Source organism: Sorex araneus, chromosome 1, assembly GCF_027595985.1.
Source record: "Sorex araneus isolate mSorAra2 chromosome 1, mSorAra2.pri, whole genome shotgun sequence".
Lineage (NCBI taxonomy): Eukaryota > Metazoa > Chordata > Mammalia > Eulipotyphla > Soricidae > Sorex > Sorex araneus.
In genome coordinates, this window is record NC_073302.1 from 415,954,369 (window position 1) to 415,976,400 (window position 22,032).

General features: G+C 38.2%; 1 protein-coding gene across 2 annotated transcripts in view; it reads right to left on the bottom strand.

Moving 5' to 3' along the window:
- The window catches only part of ASZ1 (ankyrin repeat, SAM and basic leucine zipper domain containing 1), a 52,285-nt gene extending 34,670 nt beyond the window's left edge, over positions 1 to 17,615 (bottom strand). For both annotated transcript variants that reach the window (XM_055144749.1, XM_004602068.2), the window contains exons 1-4: positions 17,498 to 17,615; positions 16,690 to 16,789; positions 12,919 to 13,041; positions 9,866 to 9,977 (exon numbers count right to left, since the gene is read on the bottom strand). In XM_055144749.1, coding sequence (XP_055000724.1) covers positions 9,866 to 9,977; positions 12,919 to 13,041; positions 16,690 to 16,789; positions 17,498 to 17,602 — 440 coding nt within the window. In that variant the 5' untranslated portion in view covers positions 17,603 to 17,615. The remainder of the gene's footprint in view (positions 1 to 9,865; positions 9,978 to 12,918; positions 13,042 to 16,689; positions 16,790 to 17,497) is intronic.
- Positions 17,616 to 22,032: the final 4,417 nt, after the last annotated feature.

The following is a 22,032-nucleotide window of genomic DNA, read 5'->3' on the forward strand; positions in this document are numbered from 1 at the left end:
GAAAGACTACAACCACAGATAAAAAGGGCTTTCAGCATTCTTATAAAGTTAAAGAGACAAATACTGACATTCATGACGCTAAAATAGTTCAGAAACAAAATCCTAAATTTGATTCAAGAACACTGATGGAATAATGGAGAAACCGATTAATTTTGAAACCTACTCTTGAGCCTTCTTAATACCTGATTATAGGAAAGCAATCTGCCCCATTCTATCACTCACAAAAAATTTATATATTTCCTGGAAATAAACATACCTATTCAAATGTGAATAACTAAAATCCTGCACCCAATCAAAAATCACCAGATATTTTAGGAGAGAAAACCCAGTGACCAAAAGAGAGACACTAAAACCACTTCAACAAGTATTAGCAGAAACACATTTACATCATTATTAAATATTCAAGAAAAAAAGAGGTAGAAGGAGAAATTTGGAGACCTGAACTTAAAAATAAAAGACGCAAGCAGAAATTCTAGAACTGAAAAACAGGATTACTGATATAAAGAAGTTAATAGATGGGTTTAACAGAGGATTAGCTACAGCAGATAAAGATTAGTAACCATGAAGATAGACCAGAAAATAATCAGGATGAAACCTGCAAAGGCAAAAAAAAAGATGGAAATTAAGTGTTAAGAGACATTTATGATTTAAGAACAGTAGTTTAAATCCCAATTAAGAGAAAAGAGAGAATGAAGTAAAAGCAGTTATTTTTACAAACTGACTGCAACTTTTTCAGACTCAAGAAATATATCAAACACTAGATTCAAGAAGTTCTATGAACCTCAGGTTGTGCTAATTCAAAGAAAAAACCTAGCAAAGAAAACAATAGCCAAGCTGTCAAAAAGAAAAAGAAAAACCAAAAATGTTTTTAAAAACTGAGTATAAAATAAAATACTTCTGAAGGATCAACAGTAAGACTAGTAGCCAGCATACAATAGAAAAATGTAAGTCAGGAGATAACAAAAAGCTATATTTGAAGTATCACAGGAAGTAACTTATAACCTGAATTCTATACTCAATGACTTGAAGTAACTTTGAAATTAAGTGATTCTCAAACAAAAGTCAACAATACATATACTATATAAACCGTAGTACATGTCTTTAATAACATATATACTAATACATATACTAACACTAGTATATGTTTATTTAGCATACAAAGAAAAAAATGTTCTCTGAAACATGAAAAAAACAGGATGAAGAACACCAAAAGATGAGTATGTGAGTAAAACTAAGTAAAAATTGACAGCAACAATAAATAATAAAATGATTATGGTAAGGTTTTGTAGATTTAAAATACAAAGCAACAATAGCACAAAGAGGTGGAACGGTCAAAATTAAAATAGCCTGATTCCTTCCACTGTCCAGTTATTGGTAAAACTTCCAATTTATAATACACCAAATAAATATACCACATATGTTACAATCTTTAAAGTATCACTCAAAAAATATCAAAACAACGAATAACCAGGAAAGCACAGAATAGCAAAATACAATTTTTAGGTTGATCTAAGAAGTCCTGAAAGAAAATGGACATTAAATAAAAGAAATGGATACATTACGTACACTAAAGGCAAATAAACTAAATATTCCAATTAAATGGAAACTATTGTTAATCAAGCAAGTAAAAAGGAACTAGATGCTTTAAATAAGAATACACAGAATGGCCCTTTGGACCCTGCTGCGTAGCGAGCATGATGGAAGAGCCCAAGGAAGCGCCCTTGGACTCCAAGCAGCCCACTGAACTAATTCCGGCACGGGATCGGAGAACCCACGGCGGGCTGAGACAGTGGAAACCGGGCATCCCCCAATTCTTTTAACCTCTCTCTCTCAACCCCTTCCTCCCGAGCACAGCGCAGGGTCCGCGGCTTTCTGAGCACAAAATGGAGGCGCCGAGCCTCTCTCTAGGTTTCTCCATCTTATGAGCACCATAAAAGGGTAAAAGTTTATAGTAATGTTATTTCTGGTTGTACTTTCCCTGGACTTTATACAGAAACCCAAAACCTAATGTCATCTTAGCATCAGCAATATGTAATGGTTCCTTTTTAATGGGTCGGACTTTTGTGGGAGATCCTAACAAGAATAGCAAGTCTTTTGCTGAAATATTGAAGGCAATCAAGGTGGTAGCCATCTCTCTAGACTGAACTAAGCTATATCCCCATGCCGGCTGAGAAGAAATTTTCTTCTTTCTCGGGAAGAAACGCGGCGTGGCGTCAACCATAGTGTGATGTCCATTAAGCAAACAGACCTGGTGGCGTGAGAATGGGATATAAGGGGGAAAATCATGTACATGGAACAGCGGGACGCTGGTGGAATCTCGAGCCGGAGCCGATACCAGCGCAAGACCTTTGGTTCCAGAAACTGCTTGCAGACACTCTACTAGACTATCAACTAAGCCAGAGCCCCACGCCTGCTGATGACGGGAAATAACCATCCTTTTCGGGTTTTTTTTCCCTTTGTTAGACAGCGTGGCGATTACTAAACAGGCGTGAATTCGGTGGCGCGGGGCAAGGGGGAAAAAGAAAAATTATGTAACAAACAGCGGGACTTAATATCTCTATATTCTTAGCAATGGAGAACTACCAAATGCCTCCTTGGCAATAAGACTGTCTTTCTTTTTGGGGGGAAACCCCAACAACGGTAGTGAGTTGTGTGTTGAAACATGGAATGTAATCGAGATAAAGCGTAAATGAAGTGAAACTTATCACTTACAAGAGTGGGGACTAGGGAGGTGGGAGGGGGCGGCAGGTTTATTGGGGGGGTTGGTGATGCAAGATGGGCACTGGTGAAGGGAAGGGTGTTTGAGTATTGTATAACTGACATAATCCTGAGAACTATGTAACCCTCCACATGGTGATTCAATAAAATTAAAAAAAAAAAAAGAATACACAGAATGGATAGACAAAGGATGTACAAAGACATACTATATACAACACTAAAAGAAAGCGGACATATAGTAGTAAAGTATTAATGAACACAAATAGCAATTTTTAATATTAAAATTTTATATTAAAAGATAAAATAATGAAAATATTAATCTTAAAACATATAAATAAGTACTGTCCAAGATAAAAATCATAGTATTCTGGGAACAAACAAGCAGAAAAGAAAAAAATAATCAGCATTTAGAACAGTGGTTTTCAACAGCCAGTCCATGAAGATTTCCTGTCAGTTTATGAAAAAGTTATTGCTACCTACACATGGTATGTCTTTTCATGAAAAACGAAAAGGAAAGCATGATGGCAAATATATGTGGTGGTACATATACATACCTCGTTCCTTCTACTTTCAATGATCCACAGGAGTAAAAGGTTGAAAGTCACTGAATTAGAAGGTTTCAAAAACCAAATTTATAAATGTGGGTTGACTGATACACACAGACAATGGTTGAATTAGCACTGTAGTAGCATTGTCATCCCATTGTTCATCGATTTGCTCGAGTGGACACCAGTAACGTCTCCATTGTGAGGCTTGTTGTTACTGTTTTTGGCACGTCAAATACGCTACAGGTAGCTTGCCAGGCACTACCATGAGGACGAGATACTCTTGGTAGCTTGCTGGGCTCTCTGAGAGGGACGGAGGAATCGAACCCGGGTTGGCCATGTGCAAGTCAAAACACCCTACCTGCTGTGCTATCACTCCAGTCCGAATTAGATTCTTTACTAATGTACAGAAACACTTTCAAAAACTGGGCATAGACTGAACCACACAAAGTATCAAAAATTTCAGACTTCAAATCTCCTATAGAATATGTTTTCCCACCACAGAGGAATAAAACAAGAAATAAGAAAAAGAAAATTTACAGAATGGGAGCAAAATACTGTATTTTAAATACTAGCATCTTTTTTCAGGAATGAAAAAGCGAACACAGAACCAGAAATAAGTCCTGAGCTTTCTGGGAATGGCCCCAAAACAAACAAATTTAAATAAAAGAAATAAAGAAAATAACCTGTAGAACAACAATTTCAGTAAAGCTTCCTAAATAAGCTACTACTTTTTTCCTGAAAATGTTTTTGTAATCCAGTCTGTTTCCTAAGCAGATGTAGCTCACATCTACTTAAACAAGCAAACAAGGTAATATTGTAATCCAAAATTACACTTTAATCTATCAAACTGCCCCACTGACATTTACAACTAAATTTATATGCTGAGAAAGAAAAGAATATTTTTCTCAGAGCTTTCTCTGTTTATTAAAACAGGTAGTAACATTCAAAAAGTTAACAATCACACAAAGATTACGTCAAAACCTTGAACATTAGTTAATGTGTGCTGTCTTATCGATGGCAATAAAACATCTATTGAAACTGAAATGCCATATCGCCTTACAAAACCCTTATCTCATGACTGAGAAATCTGAATATAGCAAATTCCTATGCCTGAAAAAGTTGCTCTCTAAATATAAAGAAAACATACTTTTAATATAAGAAAATGTTCAGTAACATGAGGCAAAACAATATATATAAATACAAATGTTAATTATATATGTTAAAGGCTTTCTACTCAAATAATAAAAATATCAACTATAAATTTAAGGAAAAAGTAATAAGATTTCATATTTTATCCTGGGCCCAGTAATCTAAACTTTTAATCGTTTATAGTCATATGTTACCGCATCTCGATCTAAAAAGAAAATAAGGTGCGATAAATCTGTACTATGCCACAACAGCCAAATTAATTTAACTGTAAGCCATCTTGTTTTCAGGACTAAATATGATGAAGCTGAATTGAAATGAAATTTTTCTGTTCACACACTTCCCTTAGATTCTGGGCATTTTTTAAAGTCAAAGTATTCAACTGCTTACAATAATTTGGGGAAAGAAAAGGCAGAAAAAATTCTAAAGATATAAGTTATTTTAGCACACTGTTTTTTGTAACAATTATAAAAGGTAATTATAAATTAGTTGTGTTGGAAAAACAAGATGAAAATTATGTATACATTTAACAGTGTACTCTGTTTGAATTAAACTACTGTAAACTCCCTTATCAGATGTCTGCTACATTCAAAGGCTTAAATATTTAAGTGTTAATTCCATGTTCTATAAAAATTATATATCAATGAACATTTCAACATAGAAATTATGGCAACTATCATATTTAAGTACAATTAACTTAGTTCCTGGGATGCAGAAAATATGTTTCGCTAAAATATGTTATTTCATTTAAAGTCAAACCAAAAATTCTAACGCCCCAAAAAATAAGGACAAAACAAATCAGCATTCAATTCCCATACTTGTCACATATAGTACACTGTGCTAAATAACACTTTTTTTTTTTTTTTTTTTGCTTTTTGGGTCACACCCAGCAATGCACAGGGGTCACTCCTGGCTCATGCACTCAGGAATCACCCCTAGCGGTGCTCAGGGGACCATATGGGATGCTGGGATTTGAACCTGGGTCGGCCGAGTGCAAGGCAAACACCCTACCCGCTGTGCTATCACTCCAGCCCCACCGTGCTAAATAACACTTGTAAGTAATGATCCAAGAGAAATGTAAGATGTGATAGTGTTAAATGGCTTCCAATGAAAATGTCGTATTTTCACTACTTTTTCCATAGGAAGAAAAACTTATTTTAAATAAGAAAAAAAAAAGAAAAGAAAAAAAAAAGAAAATAAGCAATTATCTATGTAATAATATAGATGACCATCAAACACAGTTTGTACTATTTTCAACAAACACAGTCAGTGCCATTTTCAGCAAGTTTTTTTTTAAAAAAAAGTCTGCACTTTTTTTTTTAAAAAAAGAATACAAAGATGTAAAGATGTAAATACAAAGATGGAAAGAGTCAGTGCTGTGCAAAAGTGAGGTCCCAGGTGTGCTGCCAGGCACCACACAAACACACACATAAAAAGCTAACAAAAGATACAAATTAAAAATAATTTAAAAATAAACAAGATGCTTTCTTCTACTTCTAATAGCAGGCTACATCAATTTGAACCAAATTGTAAAGGCGTTTAAAATAGCTAGCCAGGGAGGACTGGGATGTCTTTGAAGTGATAAAGGATATGGCTTGCAGATGCCAGGCCCTAGCACCACAAGGCCCCCTGGGAACTACCTGGAATTGCCCCTGTGGTCCCAGAGTGACTGTTGTGGTGATCCCTGAGCACCATTAGATTGTATCACTGTATCACTGTCATCCCGCTGTTCGTCGATTTACTCAAGCAGGCACCAGTCATGTCTCAGTTACACTCAGCCCTGAGATTTTAGCAGCCTCTCCTTACTCGTCTTTCCCAAGGATTGAAGGCTCTTTCAAGATGAGGGGAATGAGACCTATTGTTACTGTTTTTGGCATATCGAATATGCCACAGGTAGCTTGCCAGGCTTTGCCGTGTGGGTGGGATACTCTTGGTAGCTTGCTGGGCTCTCCGAGAGGTATGTATGTATCTTTTATTGTATTTGGGATATGAATACGCCATGGGGAGCTTGCAAGGCTCTCCCATGCGGGCAATAGACTTTTGGTAGCTTGTCAGGTTCCAAGAGGGAGAACAAGGCTATTAGATGTTATTATTTATAGCATTAAAAATAAGTTAATCAGCGTGAAAAATAGTTTCTTTTAAAATAAAAAAAACTAATATGATGATATCCAGATGTAAAAATCCTAAAGTAAGTTTATTACATAAATCCAGCACTCAACGTTGCTTTTGATTTTAGGACATCTGTCAGTTCAGAAGAACCTGACAGGACAAAGAGCTGTGGCTAAGGTGAGCTTGAAAAGAGAATATTTAAAAGAGAGTTTACAAACCACACTCAAGGATAAAGAAATTGTGGCATAAATAAAAAATAGAAAAATTATTCAGTTAAAAGAAAAGATGAAATCTTGCATTTTACTTCAACTTAGATGGAATCAGAAGTGATATGTTAAATAAACAAGTAAAAAAAGATATACGAGATAATATCATACATATGTGGCATATAAGAAAACAAAACAAAGTGATAGGCAATGGTTTATGAAAATAAATCCCAAAACTGCCAACAGAACTGAGCTTGTCAAGCATGGGGTGGAGCTGGATGGGAAAGGAGTGGTAGATGATAACCCACCTAGGGATAATGGGGTAGGGATATTAGTACTGTGGTGGTAGATGTGATACAGTTAACACCATAAGCCTAAAATAGAAGTATTAATACTATATAAAAACCATATTATCTCAATTAAAAATAACAGTAAAGTTTTATGCAAGATCCATTCAAAACCTTATAGTCTCCAAGTAAACTTATATGACATGATTTTAGAACTGACAGTGCCTAGGCACCTGTTAGAAATATATACAACCCTCTCTGATGAATCATAATGGGCAATATGTAACTGTAAGTTACATATTAATACTGTAAGTTTAACATCTAATGACCAGCACTTATCAAGCATATGACCATTTAGCTTGTATAGAACTGTTTTCTTGAGAAGTAATTTTTCTCTGTTTTCTAGAGGTAATTTTTCTTGACAGAACTGTTGAACAAAAATAGGACCCGTCACCAACTGAAAAGCAAACTCATCTCCTTTCTTATACCTAAAGTATTGCTTCACATCCCTAATGTCTTTTGGAACTTTGTAGAAAAATCTATAACTCCCAGTGTTCTACTAGGTTTTGATCTTTTTGTAATTGCTAATGAATCATTTATTAAAAAATCACCCCAGATTCTTAAAACTTTCCTTGCATCCTGAAATTTTTTTCTTTCACAATGCTAGCATGCTATCCCCACACATACATGAATGCAATCCTTCTCATAAAACAGCAACCTAAAAGCATTACTTAACATGAATTATTTTGAGCTCTACATAACTTATTTTTTCAGCTCTATTCATATCCTCTACTTTCTGCAAGAAAATAATTCTTTTTTTCCCCTCTATGTTTTGAACATCAAAATAAAACCAGTTGTATAGTTTTTCAGGTATCCCATTTTGATTGAGATGCAAATATACAAATCATTTTATTCAGCCACGCTGTAAATTTAATTTTAGTTGAACACACGGCAATCTAACCCTCAAGCTCTTTTAATTCCATCAGCTTTTCTAGGGTTTTTAGTTTTGAAATTACATATAAGCCTTATAGGTTTAGGTAGAGTTGCTAATCTTGCATCATTCAGATTGAAATGGAATGTTTTATCTTTCCAGAAATACCTGTGTATCTGAAAGGCACCTTTCTAGCTCATGAGAACAGGACACACAATAATCTAGAATCTGATTCCAGATTATCTGACTTTTCCTTTGGTATATCTACAAAATAGTGAGAAACTGGGATATTAAAAATTCAAACTATCATACCTTGTAGAAGTAGTTAAAAAAACTACGGAAGAATACCAATCAAAAAACAAGTTTTAAGAAACCTTGAAATTCTTATCACAAGCCACTTGGAAAGATACAAATCTACATGACATCATGATAGCACGTGTCAATCTTTACTGTAGTAAAGAATTCAGGATTTCAAGGTACAAATCAAGAGTCCCTAACAAGGAGTTACTGCATATATTAGAAAATAAAAATTCTTAAAAATTGATACCTAAAACAATTCAGGCATTTTTACCAGTTCTTTATTTTGAAAATACTAATTCTGCTATTTGGGTTGGAGGGTTAGCAGAGCAGGTAAGGCCCTTGCCTTGTACACAACTGACCCCTGTTTGTTCCCCCAAGTACTACACATGGTCCTCTGGGCCCCACCAGGTGTGATCCCTGAGAAAAGCCAGAAGTATGCCCCAACCACAGCTGGATGTGGTCCCAAAACAAAATAAGCAATAAAGAAAAAAAAATTCAATTCCACTCTAACTTTGCCTTTTTGCACATTTGATTCCTTCACTGTGACTCTATTGGCAAATTGTTTTGAGGCAATACCCTATTCATTATAGGTAGTTAAACTGCATCCCTGGATTCTATTCATTAGATGTCAGTGCAATCTCCCAAACTGACCATTAAAAATATTTCCAGACATCGTGAATCCCACTGAGAGGCAAAGAGCTTACTTGAGAATCACTCTACATAGTCAAAATCTATGTGTCACAGAAAAGATCTGGAATTTATAGAAATCTGTGTAATACCTTCCAAAGTTGTTATCAGACATCCAGGCACTAAATGATATTAGAAAAATATATAGTTTTGCCAAGTTCAGTTATTTTTATTTGCCAAGCACAAGATCATTATTATTAATGAAGTGATAACAATTTTAAACAATCTGATTCACTTTTGATTATTAACATTTAAACAGACGCACGGTAAAATGTATGCTTGTCACTCTACAAACTAGACATTATTACATATATAACTATTTAAAAAGTCTTAGGAAAATGAAAATATTCTGACATATAACTTTAGAATTCTTAATATTTGTGTAAAATTATTTAGTAGGACATACAGAGACAATACCAAGACGCTTACTATTAAAGTTCAGTCATACTTTACTGACCAAAGTGTTTCACCAGGTGAGAAATAGTTTATACTCTTCCTTTCCCTTTTATTTCAAACTTTTTAGGTTTTATTGGTTTGGGGACCTGACCTAGCATGCTCATGGTCTATATCTGGCTCTGCGCTCAGGAGTGATTCCTGGCATGTTCAGGGGACCATATGTGGTACTTGGGATAGGAATGGAGATGGCTGCATACAAGGCAAAAAAGCCTTACCCTACTGTATTATTTTTCCAGCCCTTATTTCAAATCCTTAAGACATCCCCCTAAAATTAAAAGTTGAAAGACCTTTATGTGCCCTTATGTTGGTTATCTTATACTACTGGAGCCATATATTTATAATCTATCTTTATTCATCAAACATATGCCACCTAAATGCAATTGTTCATAATTAAAAAAAAATGATATAAAATATTTACTAGGCTGATAATAAAAAAAAAACAACACTTCATTTCTGAGCAGACAGTAAGACCCTTACCTACAAGCAACATTTGGATCAGCATTTCTGGAAAGTAGTAGTTCTACACACTTCAAGATCTGTTCTTCTGAGCCACGAGCAGAACATGCGGTTATCAAAATTGTCTGCTTATCTATAATAAATGAAAAAGCAGGGGAAAACTTACACATCAGGAGATGTATTTGAATCTTCTGTTAAGCATTTGAAAAGACTCTAAATATTGATTGCACTCTGAAATTTTCAAATTCATTACAAAGTCTCTTGCTCTTAGTAGCTAACTTTATAAATTTCATTCACCAGAGAGAAAGAGAGGGGGGAGAGGGAGGGGGAGAGGGAGAGAGAGAAAGAGAAGGGGAGAGAAAGAGAAGGGGAGAGAGAGAGGAGGGAGAAAGATCAAAGATAAATGTCTTAATCTTCAAGGTATATCTATTATTTATTACTTTACTTTACATTTACCTTTTTTCAAGAGAACAGCATAGCTATGAAAAGTATGGACTGTGTGGAGATACTGTGTGAAGATGAAGTTTGGTTGGCTGAAATTTCCCTTACTTTCACAGCTGAAAAACTGATGGATATTCTCTCATTTTGCCCTTGCACAGCTTACTCGTTTGACAACTCACTGAAATTTTATATCTAAACACCTTACTGAAAATTATCTAAATGCCACTTTTGAATCTTTTCTATTTGATCCCTCTGAGCTTACCCCACTTTCTAAAAACTGTTCCTTAGCTCCTATGTCACTATGGAGATCGTGGTAGATCAAACAAAAAGACTTCTCAATTAAGAATTGAGGGATTCAAAGTATGTCATGAAACCCTATTTTACATTAGTAGTACAAATTTAATATTGACAAAGTATAAGATAAAGATTCTAATCTCAAATCTGCCACTGATAAAGACTCCCCTGATATCTTATCAATTCAGCAGATCTAACATAGATAGGAGGCAGCTACTTGTCCTTTTTACACAATAGGGCTATTGCAGGATACATACACCCTTTACACAAATATGCTCACTCACTCTTATCCTGTTGCTCATCAATCTGTTCAAGCTGGCACCAGTAACGTTTCTCATTGAGAGACTTAATATACTATGAAAAAAATATAAAATCAAGAAATCACTGTCATCTCGTTGCTCATCAATTTGTTCAAGCGGGCACCAGTAACGTCTATCATTGAGAGACTTATTGTTACTGTTTTTGGCATATCCAATACGCATGGGTAGCTTGCCAGGCTCTGCCATGCAGGCTCAATACTCTCGGTAGCTTGACGAGCTCTCCAAGAGGGGCGGAGGAATCGAACACAGGTCGGCCTCCTGAAAGGCAAATGCCCAACGCTGTGCTATCGCTCCAGCCCAAAATTATAAAATAATGTATAAAATTATTAAGTTATAAAATTATTTTGATTGATAACTCGTGGTTTCTAATTGTAAGGTATTCCTCTGATTTCAAGCAGCAGTGACAAAAAACTACCAAGCACTATTTTAAGTGGAATATTTCAGATACAATCAAAAGCCTCATTCCAAAGTATGGCATTTTTTTTTTGTTTTTTTGGGTCACACCTGGTGATACACAGGGGTTACTCCTGGCTCTTCACTCAGGAATTACCCCTGGCGGTGCTCAGGGGACCATATGGGATGCTGGGATTAGAACCGGGGTCGGCCGCATGCAAGGCAAACGTCCTACCCGCTGTGCTATTGCTCCAGCCCCCCAAAGTATGGCATTTTAATGGTGATATCTTAAAACAATGCAGTAAGAAGAAAGTTTTATAGAGGTAATTAAACTAAAACTTAATAACATAGGAATTTACGTAAAATATAAAATTGAGAAAACAAATAGATACATCTTTACAATACAGATACAAAATTACTGTGTAAACCCTAAAAATAAACTATACCCAAATTATGAAACTAATACTGTCATGTTAAAAATAATAAATAATTTAATAGAAAAAACTATTTCCACATGCATTATTCTTCCTAAGTACTCAGAGAACAACTGAGAAAAAAATCATTAATTAAAAGCAGAAACAATATGAAGTTTAAAATGTTTTAAATAACTCAAATAAATTCTTTCAGAATTAAGTTTTAAATGTCAAAGACTGACATTTCCAGAAATTTCCCCCAAATTACTAGGTATTTTAATGTTTTCTATGTATTTTTTCTTTAAAATCACCAAATCCAACAAGCAGAGAAATTAAGGTTTATGAATGCAAACTTTACTTATTTGCTTATTTCACTGCAATGCAATGGATAGAAACAAAGGCTTCACACATACAAGACAGATGTCTTTCTAATTAGCCAGATCCCTGACCCAAAGCTATACAGTTACATACCCGGTAACAAAATGATTTTAAGTGAATGCTACCTCATTGGAAAGAGATTCTAAAACAACTACATTTCTAACTCGATTTTGTTTTTACTTATAAAATACAACAATGGGGGGCTGGAGCGATAGTACAGCGGGTAGGGCGTTCGCCTTGCACGCGGCCGACCCGGGTTCGATCCCCGGCATGCCATATGGTCCCCCAAGCACCGCCAGGAGTAATTCCTGAGTGCAAAGCCAGGAGTAACCCCTGAGCATCGCTGTGTGTGACCCAAAAAGCAAAAAAAAAAAAAAAAAAAAAAAAAAACAACAATGGGAAGAATTTATTTGGGGGGCCACAGCTAGCTGTGCTCAGAACTTTAATCCTTGCTCTGTGCTCAGGGATCGCTCTTGGTGAGAGTCCAAGGATCCTATGCAGTACCAAGGATAAAACCGGGGTAGGCTGCATGCAAGGCAAGTACTTTATCCCCATACTATCTCTCTGGCCCTGAGAAGAATTTCTGGAGTGAGGGAAACTGATTTTTTTTGTTTTTTTTTTCTTTAAATTTAGTTGCTCAAAAATCAATAAAATTACACTAAACATAGCCAGTTATATACCTCAAACATCTTTTTTATTTAATAACAAAATTTATTTAAAAGTGAAAGCAGAGCATGGAAATAATATATTACTACCTCTGAAGAGAATGAGGTTTCTAATCAGAGAAATATATAAAGTAATTTTTCATGCATGTTACTGGAAAAAAAATACTTACCCTTACTGAAGCTTGCGTTAGCACCTCTATCCAAAAGAACCCGAACCATTTCTACGTTGGAAACACTGGCCGCATACATAAGGGGAGTCCATCCATATCGAAAGCTTGACTCTACACTTATGCCTGTTAATATAAAAATAAGCTTTTAAGTGTCCCTTACCAAAAATAATAATTACCTTGATATGCATAAAGTACTCTGCACAGTGACAGCATCATGTTCTCTTAATTTAGAAGGAAATTTCTTGGTAATAAAGTCCAAGTTAGATCTTTAAAGACATTAGCTCACTCTCCCTGCACTGTGAGGTATAGCCTTGGAGGTACCCTTCCCACAATTCCCCACACAATCAGGTGTGGCCATGGAGGCACCAGCACATTTCCAGGGTGGCCTCAATGGCCCACTGCAGTGTAGGACTAGTGCCACTCTCCCTGGGCCCTAGTACTGATCTTCCCAAACCGGTTAGCTGAGTAACACTGAAAGTGCCCTGGGAATCTCTGAGCACTGATTGGGAATACCGCCCCGCCCCTCCTATAGTTAGCTGATTTCAATTTCATAAGTACTCTCCTTCAAGAAACTCGAGCTGATGAATGTTTTATCGTATACTACATGAAACAGACTATACTAGAAAATATTTTTTCTATGTTATTTTTACTCTATGGGATCTGGAAAAGGGCTTCAAAGGGATCTTCTTAATTAGGTATTATCAGAGTGCTGCATCACATCAAACACCATGTGTATTACTAATACTCCCCTGAACTTCCAATGCAAAACTCACTCACAGGTGACTGGCCAAACATGAGGCTAAAATGTTAGACTAGGGCAAGATTACAAAAATTCTGTTAAGAAAAGTTAGTACATCCTTTGTGATGCAGAGATTATCTTTGTATTTGTTCTACAAAGATAACCCAGGTACCAATTTTGAGAGACAGAAGGCAGGGAGACCAACTATGAGGTTAGAAGTGAATGCTAAATTTAGAGCAAGGGGAGCAAAAAAAGAAAAGGGAGGGGGGAGGTATAGAATGAAGACAGAAAAAGGGAAGTGGCAATGGGATGGCGAAAAATACAAAAGTGTATTTTATTTTCTTATTTTTGTTCTTTGAGCTACACCCAGTGTTGCTTTGTTTATTCCTGGCTCTGCACTCACAAATCACTGGCAGGCTCAGGAGACCATAAGGGATGCTGGGGATCAAACTGAGGTTGGTTGCATGCAAGGCAAGTGTCCTACTCACTGTACCACCTCTCAGGCCCCCGAAAGATTTTAAGGGTAAGAGTATCAGTTTGCTCTTTCAAGTCCTTGTTCTCTGTTGTAAGCGTATTCCTCTTCCTCTTTTCCTCCCTCATGCCTAAGTAAATTTCAATCAAGAAAAACTATCTTGCTTTACTAAAAATAATAAAGGCATGTCTAAGTAAATTTCATTCAAGAAAAACTATCTTGCTTCACTAAAAATAATAATAATAAAGGCAAGATTTCAAAACTTAAAAAAAATACTTAGTAGACAAGCAGTGATATAAAAGAAGTCAAAAATGCCTATTAGGGGCCAGGGAGACACTCAGGGATGGAGAACATGTTGTATATGCAGTAGCCCTGGGTTAATCCCCAAGACTGCAGGGTTCTGACCCCACCAGGAGGGAATCTTCAAGCCAGAAGTAGCCCACAAGCCCTAGTAAATGGGATCCACAAACAAAAAATGTCTATCAGTTTCTGACTTGGACAAAGGAATGACAAATCACGAGCTAGAGTAAGAAGGGTAGTACGAAGAGGACTTACCTGTTGTGAAAAGTATGATGAAATATTTTGTTCTGATTTGGGGCCACACCTAGTTATACTCAGGACTCGCAGATCTCAGAGGACACACGCAGAGCTGGGGATTTAACTAGGGTCAGCTGCATTAGAGGTCTGCCATACCATCTCTGGAGATTCATTCATTTATTTGTTTACTTTGGTTTGGGGGCCACACCTGGCAGTACTCAGGGCTTACTCCTGGCACTATGCTCAGGGATCACTCCTGACAGGGCTCGGGGGACCATACAGAGTTCTGGGGATTGAACCTGGGTCAGACACATGCAATGTAAAGACCCTGCTTGCTATACTAGCTCTCTGGCCCTGGAATAAGGTTTTTAATAGTCAGAACGGGACGAGAAAGAATAGATAAAATTTGCTAAACCCTTAAATTATTAATGGTACAAATCTTTGTAGTCATCTGATTTTATCTAACAACACTGGTTAAATTAAAAAAGAAAATTATGGCTGAACTGCTCAGGGCAGAGCACAGAGATGTCAGAGAAAACACGGAAGCAGTAAACAACAACAGTACATTTATATATGGTGTTTTTTATTTTATGAAAAGATGAAAGTTTAAGGGTCAATCTCTTCAATCTAATAAATATTTTCTACTAAAGGTTAATAACTAAAAGAGGAAAGAATATTTTTCTGCTTCAAAGGAGGAAAACATGTATGTGCAAACCACTGAATTATAGGTCTGCTTTCAACACCTTATAATTTGCAGATTTTAAAATCTCTGACTATAAAGTATTCCATTTAGTTGCTAAATCTTAACTGATGATAATGGATATGCAGAGCATGGTAATTTCTGGGAAAACACAATAGAAACTGCTTGATAATTACTGGAAAAAGACAACATAAGACCATTTACTCCACACTTATACTGCTGACCCAATCTTGTCTGAAAATTTTTCCATTTTATTTTTCGTGGTTTTGGGGCACAACCTGGAGATGTTTGTACTCTTGATGGTGTTTGGGGTCTACATGGTGCTGGTGATCAAACCTTAAGTTGCTGTATGCAGGCAAGCATCTTAACCTTTGTACTATTTCTCTGACTCCAACATTTCCTTTTTGACCTATTCCAACTGAAAACATGAATGAGATCAGAGAAAAGATAATTTTATCTTATCACCTTTTTCTTATTATTAGTTTTCCAATTGTGACAACAAAAGTAGACAGGAAAAGATGCGAAATAAAGATAAGCTAATATGACATTTCAGTATAAATATTCTTAATAATTCCCTTTGACACTCAAAAGTACTCTTATTAAGTGTTACATAATGAAATCTGGAAGAAAACCCAGGAGAACCTATAAATTACCTATGCAAGTAAGGACAAAGGAAACTTTCTACTTATACTATTATTTATTAGACTTCTGAAGAACTTAACAGTTTTTTTTTAATTAAAAGAATGGTATTGTTTCCAAAATGACCTGCTTTCCACTAAACCAAGCAGCATCTTGCTTGTAAACGGAAATACATTTTGCTACACCTGAATGCACTGAGTGTGACTGCTTTTGTACTTGGAAGTAGAGAGTCCATGCTTGCTGGGCCTCTGGATCATTTCAATCAACAACACCCCTCATTTCTATTCCAAACTAATTAAAGATATATTCAATTTGATCCACATACAGGACCCACAAGAGCACTTACACATCCATAAGCAGTAGTCGCTGAAAACATAAAAAAGATTATTAGTTGCTACGACTAGTCAGAATTGGTAGACCTGATCGAAGGCCACTGGGGCTATTTTCCATATTTGAGAGGAAAAACTAGAGCAGAAATAACTACAGAATCTGTCCCTTTACAAGAACTACAAGGTAGGAAGACAGATAGGATCTGCACCTCCCAAGAACTTTACGGTAGAAAGACAACCAACTTGATAACATTCTTGAACTGCTATGAGAAAAGTGACCCAAACGGCTGAAAAGCCCAGAACCCCCCTGAAATCAGACACGACTTTGAACCTGAAGATGGGCCTAGTCGCTTACCAGAATCGAGGAGCTCCTGGACCAACGAAATATCTCCCGTGGTCAATGCTTTCTTAAATGTTTCATTCTTGTCTTCGGTGGGTAATGGGCCTTTTAATTTCTACAAAAGCAGGGTGGGGAGGTCGGGGGGTGGGGGGGGAATCATTCTGGTTATCTTTCATTCTAGGAAACACGGATATTTCGTGTTAAGAAAATCAATCATTATGATATAAACTTGGGGAGAAGGAGGGGATGCAAGGTCTCTAATCCGGTAGGGGATGGAGAGTGACGTAACAAACCCAGGGTCAAAGTGCTACCAAATAAAGAGGTGTGAAGGAGCCTCCTCTGAAGCTGGAGTCTATGGCAGGGAAGGGGAGATGGGTGGGATTGTCACCCTGGGGTGCCCAGGACTTACTCCGGGCAGTGATCAGATCACATGCACGGGCCAGATTTCAAACCTGGGCCGTCCCATGCAAGGTGTGCGCTTTCTAAGCATGCGGGTTAAGGGGTGGCAGGAATCTGGTGGCCACTGGCGGAAGGGATTAAGTCAGTCACGGGGCAGTGAGACTGGCAATGACAACGATATGCCTGAAAGACTACTATAAACAAAACACTGTTTATAAATCACGGTGCTTTAAGTAAAAAAAATAATAATAACTGAAAAAAAAATAATGAAGCGCATTCGTGGAAAGCGCAGAAGGAGGAAGAGTCCAATTCAACTACGCGTCTCGGCGTCCCACAGGCTCTCCGGGAACTGGGGGGCTGGGGGGGAGGGGAATGTTCAGGGAAACAGAACGAGGCCCATCTGGGTGTGGGGAAGGTGAGTAACCTGTGCTGCGCGATCCAGATACCCGATCTCCCAGCCGTCATCCTCGCTCTCGCTGCTCTCGCCTCCTCCGGCCACAGCCAGGCCACGAACCGCGTTGGCCGCCATGCTTGCTCGCCCGCGGCCGGCCCCCGAGCCCCCACTGCGCATGCGTGCCCCGGCTGCGCCTGCGCGGTGCGGATCCGTCGCGGGCTGCGCGGGAAGAGCACGCGTGCTGGGCTGTGGGGGCCTGAGGCGCAGGCGCAGGGCGACCACCCCGTCCCTCCGGCGCCCCCCTGGCACTTACGCTCAGCTGACGGGCCCTCCTGGGTTTGTGGGGGCTTGTCCAGGCTGCCCTGACTGACTCACGCGCCCAAGACTACAGATCTGTGCTTCCAGTGTTTTCCTCAGGCATTTACCCCTCGTTCTTTGTACCGTCTTTGCTCGGGCCCACGGGTGAAAGCAGCAGCGCAGGGACTCCATGCGGGGTCAGAGAAGGATTTCGCCCTTAGTGACCTCGTCATCGTCCTCGTCGTCGTCGTCACGTCCTCCACGCCCTGACATACCGATTGCTAAAACTTGTTTGTGGGAGAGGAACAAAGAGACAGCTCTGTGGGACACAAGTCTTAAATGCTAGAAGCAGTGGGAGTGGGGTCCCCAAGTGTGGACCCCCAAGAACACCTCTTTTATATTTCAGGGGCTCTCAGCTCTCCTCTTAAGAGGCTACAACTTCTTCTCTCCTGCCAAACTCTAGATCACGTAGGTGCCCTAAAGGTAGACGTGAGGGAGGATGGTTCGATAAAGTTGGGGTGGATGATTAATACGTCCCCAAAAGCAGGTAGATCAAGTACTCCTTAACCCAATTTCAGTAGTTTGTGAACCTCCTTCCCCGATTGTCTGAAAATACCTTATTCCTTTAATTTATATATATATATAGAGAGAGAGAGAGCCCACATACATAGATCTATTTCTGAGCATCGCAGTGTTCTGTTAGCAGTCAATCTCTTGCCATGCCTACCTACATAGTCAGTTAAGCTTTTTCAAAGATAGGTATGTGTTTTATGCGGGGTGGGAACTCGGTATGTAAAGGGCTCTGTGCTATGAGGTTTCAAGCATCCATTCTTGGCAGGTACTTCCGTATGAGGCTAGATCTTCCTGAGCCAAAGAATGTAGGATAAAGGACTATTTCTGCAAAGAAGTCTGAGCAAAAGCAGCCCAAATTCCTATTTCTTCTCCTCTCTCTCTCTGTCTCTCTGTCTCTGTCTCTGTCTCTCTCTGTCTCTGTCTCTCTCTCTCACTCTCTCTCTCAAAACTGTACTTGACAAAGTTATTAATAGTTGGGTTTCAGGTATATATTTCAACCAACCCCACCATCATTGTCAACTTCCCTCCACCAGTGTTCCCATAATCTCTCTCCACCTCACCCCCACTACATCTCTCCATCTCACCCCCACTACATCCCTGCCTATAAACTTGATAGCACATTACAGATTTTCATGGTTTCAGCTTAGATCTCATGTTTTCGGTTTTGTTGAGTCTGTGTTTTGAATATATGACTAGACCATTTACCCATATCACCAGTTAAGTGAAGCCCTAATACCTATTCACCCATTACTTCCAGTTCTCTTCTCTACTCCTCTCATGCCCCCGCTTGATTTCTTTTCTTCTCTGTCTTCTTCTCTAAACATTGAGGTCAAGGGTAATCTAGACACCTGCAAACTCCTTTTGCTTACTTTTCTGCATCTAACTTCTGGATGAAATGTTCATTGTATTTTTGATTCTTTTTGCCGTCATGAAAAAGCAAATCCACCAAGGAGCAGGGCACGTGGATGTGCTGTAAGATGGTTTAAAAGGACAACAACTGCAGGCTAGTCTTTGAAAGTTTTTACAACACGTTTTTAAAAGGAATATTTGAGGTAAAAAATAGAAATGAGGGAGGCCAGAGTGATAGTACAGAGGTTAAGACACTTTCCTTGAATGCAACTGACCCTGGTTCTATCCTTGACAGCACATATGGTACTATGAGCACCTATAGGAGTAATCCCTGAGCGCAGAGTCAGGAGTAAGCTCTGAGCACTTCCAAGTATCACCCAGAAACAAAACAAACAAAAACTTAACATTAGGGCGAGAGCAATAGTATAGTAGGTAAAGCACTTGATTTGCATGAGGCCAACCCAGTTTGATCCCTGGCACCACATATGGTCCCTAAACCCTATCAGGAATGATCCCTAAAGTGAAGAACCAGGAGTAAATCCTAAGCATTGCCTGGATTATCCCCCAAAAAACAAACAACCAAAAATGACATTATTCACTTAGGAGATTTTCTCAGACATATGTGTTTACTTGGGTTAATTGGGGGTAAGCTTGTCTTCCTATGTGAATTCATTCAATGCGTGTTATGAGTCATTGAGCACTGCTAGGAGAAATGAAGTTTGGTGAGATAACATCAAAGACAAACAGAATTGCCTCTTAGAACTCTAGATTTTGTTTTGCTTTGTTTTAATGAGGAAAGATAAGGAACAAGTAAACCAAACTTGCAGATTGTAAGTACTCCAACAGAAATAAACGCTCTGAAATCAAATCACCAGGCATTTTCTTGGCTAAATCACTTTATCAGTAACTATGTGTCCTTGGTCAATTTACTTAGCAATTTTTTCTTCTACAGTGGTTTCAGTATCTGTAATATGGAGATAATGATAGTGTCTGATCAGTATGATTGTTGTGAAGATTAAAATTAAGTAGTCGTGGTTAGTAGAGAGCTAATTTTAGTGAAAGAGAAATTTATTTTTGGTGGAGGTTAATACTTCAGTGGTGCTGGGGGTCACAAGAACTACACCTGAAGGTGTTCTGGAGTCCATTCATGGGTCCCAAGGGCCTGGATCAAATGGGTCCTGAAAATTCCGATCATTGAGGTGTCTCCAGGGCTCCTGGGCAAATAAATCTTAGTCACTATATTACTTTTGTTTTGTTGGGTAGGACAGTTAGATCTGAGAAGGGTCCTAAATGATAGAGCCAGCCAGAAACAGTGAAAGAGCAAAGGAGACTGTAGTAAGATTAGGAGAGAGGTGTGCAATAATGAGACCATGTAGGTTTTAAGTGAGTATCTTGAATTTTATTTCCAGAGAAATATTTAAGAGCTTTTTTGTAGAGAAGGCTTTTGGTTTAAGTAGCTGGCTAGTAGTCGTGCCATTTACTAAAATAAGTAAATGAATACCAGAGGATAAACTGGAATATGGAAGAATATCTCAGCACTCATATTTTCACCCTAAGGTAATTGCCTAAATGGATAGTTGGATGTTCAAGGATGAATCTCAAAAGAAAATCTGGTCTTAGAAATACACACTTTAGGAAGCAAACATAAATAAATGGGACTACATCAAACTAAGAAGCTTCTGCACTTCAAAAGAAACAGTGACCAAAATACAGAAAGAGCCCACAGAATGGGAAAGAATATTTACTCAATATCCATCTGATAAGGGATTAATATCCAGGATATACAAGACACTTGTAGAATTGTATAAGGAAAAAACCTCCAACCCCATCAAAAAATGGGGAGAAGAAATGAACAGAAGTTTCCTCAAAAAAGAAATACAAATGGCCAAAAGGCACATGAAATAATGCTCCACATCGCTAATCATCAGGGAGATGCAAATCAAAACAACAATGAGATATCATCTCACACCACAGAGACTGGCACACATCCAAAAGAACAAAAGTAACCAGTGCTGGCATGGATGTGGGGAAAAAGGGACGCTCTTTCACTGTTGGTGGGAATGTCGACTGGTCCAGCCTTTCTGGAAAACAATATGGACAGTCCTTCAAAAACTAGAAATTGAGCTTCCATATGACCCCGCGATACCACTTCTGGGAATATATCCCAAGGATGCAAAAGAGCACAGTAGAAATGACATCTGTACCTATATATTCATTGCAGCACTGTTCACAATAGACAAAATATGGAAACAACCCGAGTGCCCTAAAACAGAGGACTGGTTAAAGAAACTTTGGTACATCTACACAATGGAATACTATGCAGCTGTCAGGAGAGATAAGTCATGAAATTTGCTTATAAATAGATAGACACGGAGAGTATCATTCTAAGTGAAATGAGTCAGAAAGAGAGGGACAGACATAGAGGGACTGCACTCATTTGTGGAGTATAAAATAATAACATCACATGAGGCTGACACTCAAGGACAGTAGATACAAGGGCCAGGAGGATTGCCCCATAGCTGGAAAACTGCTTCATGAGCGGAGGGGAGAAGGCAGATGGAATAGAGAAGGAATCACTAAGGAAATGATGGCTGGAGGAATCAGTCAGGATGGGAGATGCATGCCGAAAGTAGATAATGGACCAAACATGATGACCTCTCAGTGTCTGTGCTGCAAGCCATAATGGCCCAAAGCATAGAGAGAGTATGGAGAATATTGTCTGCCGTGGAGGCAGGGGGAGGGTGGGAAAGGGAGGTATACTGGGCAGATTAGTGGTGGGGAATGTGCACTGGTGGAGGGATGGGTGTTTGATCATTGTGATTGTAACCCAAACATGAAAGCTTGGA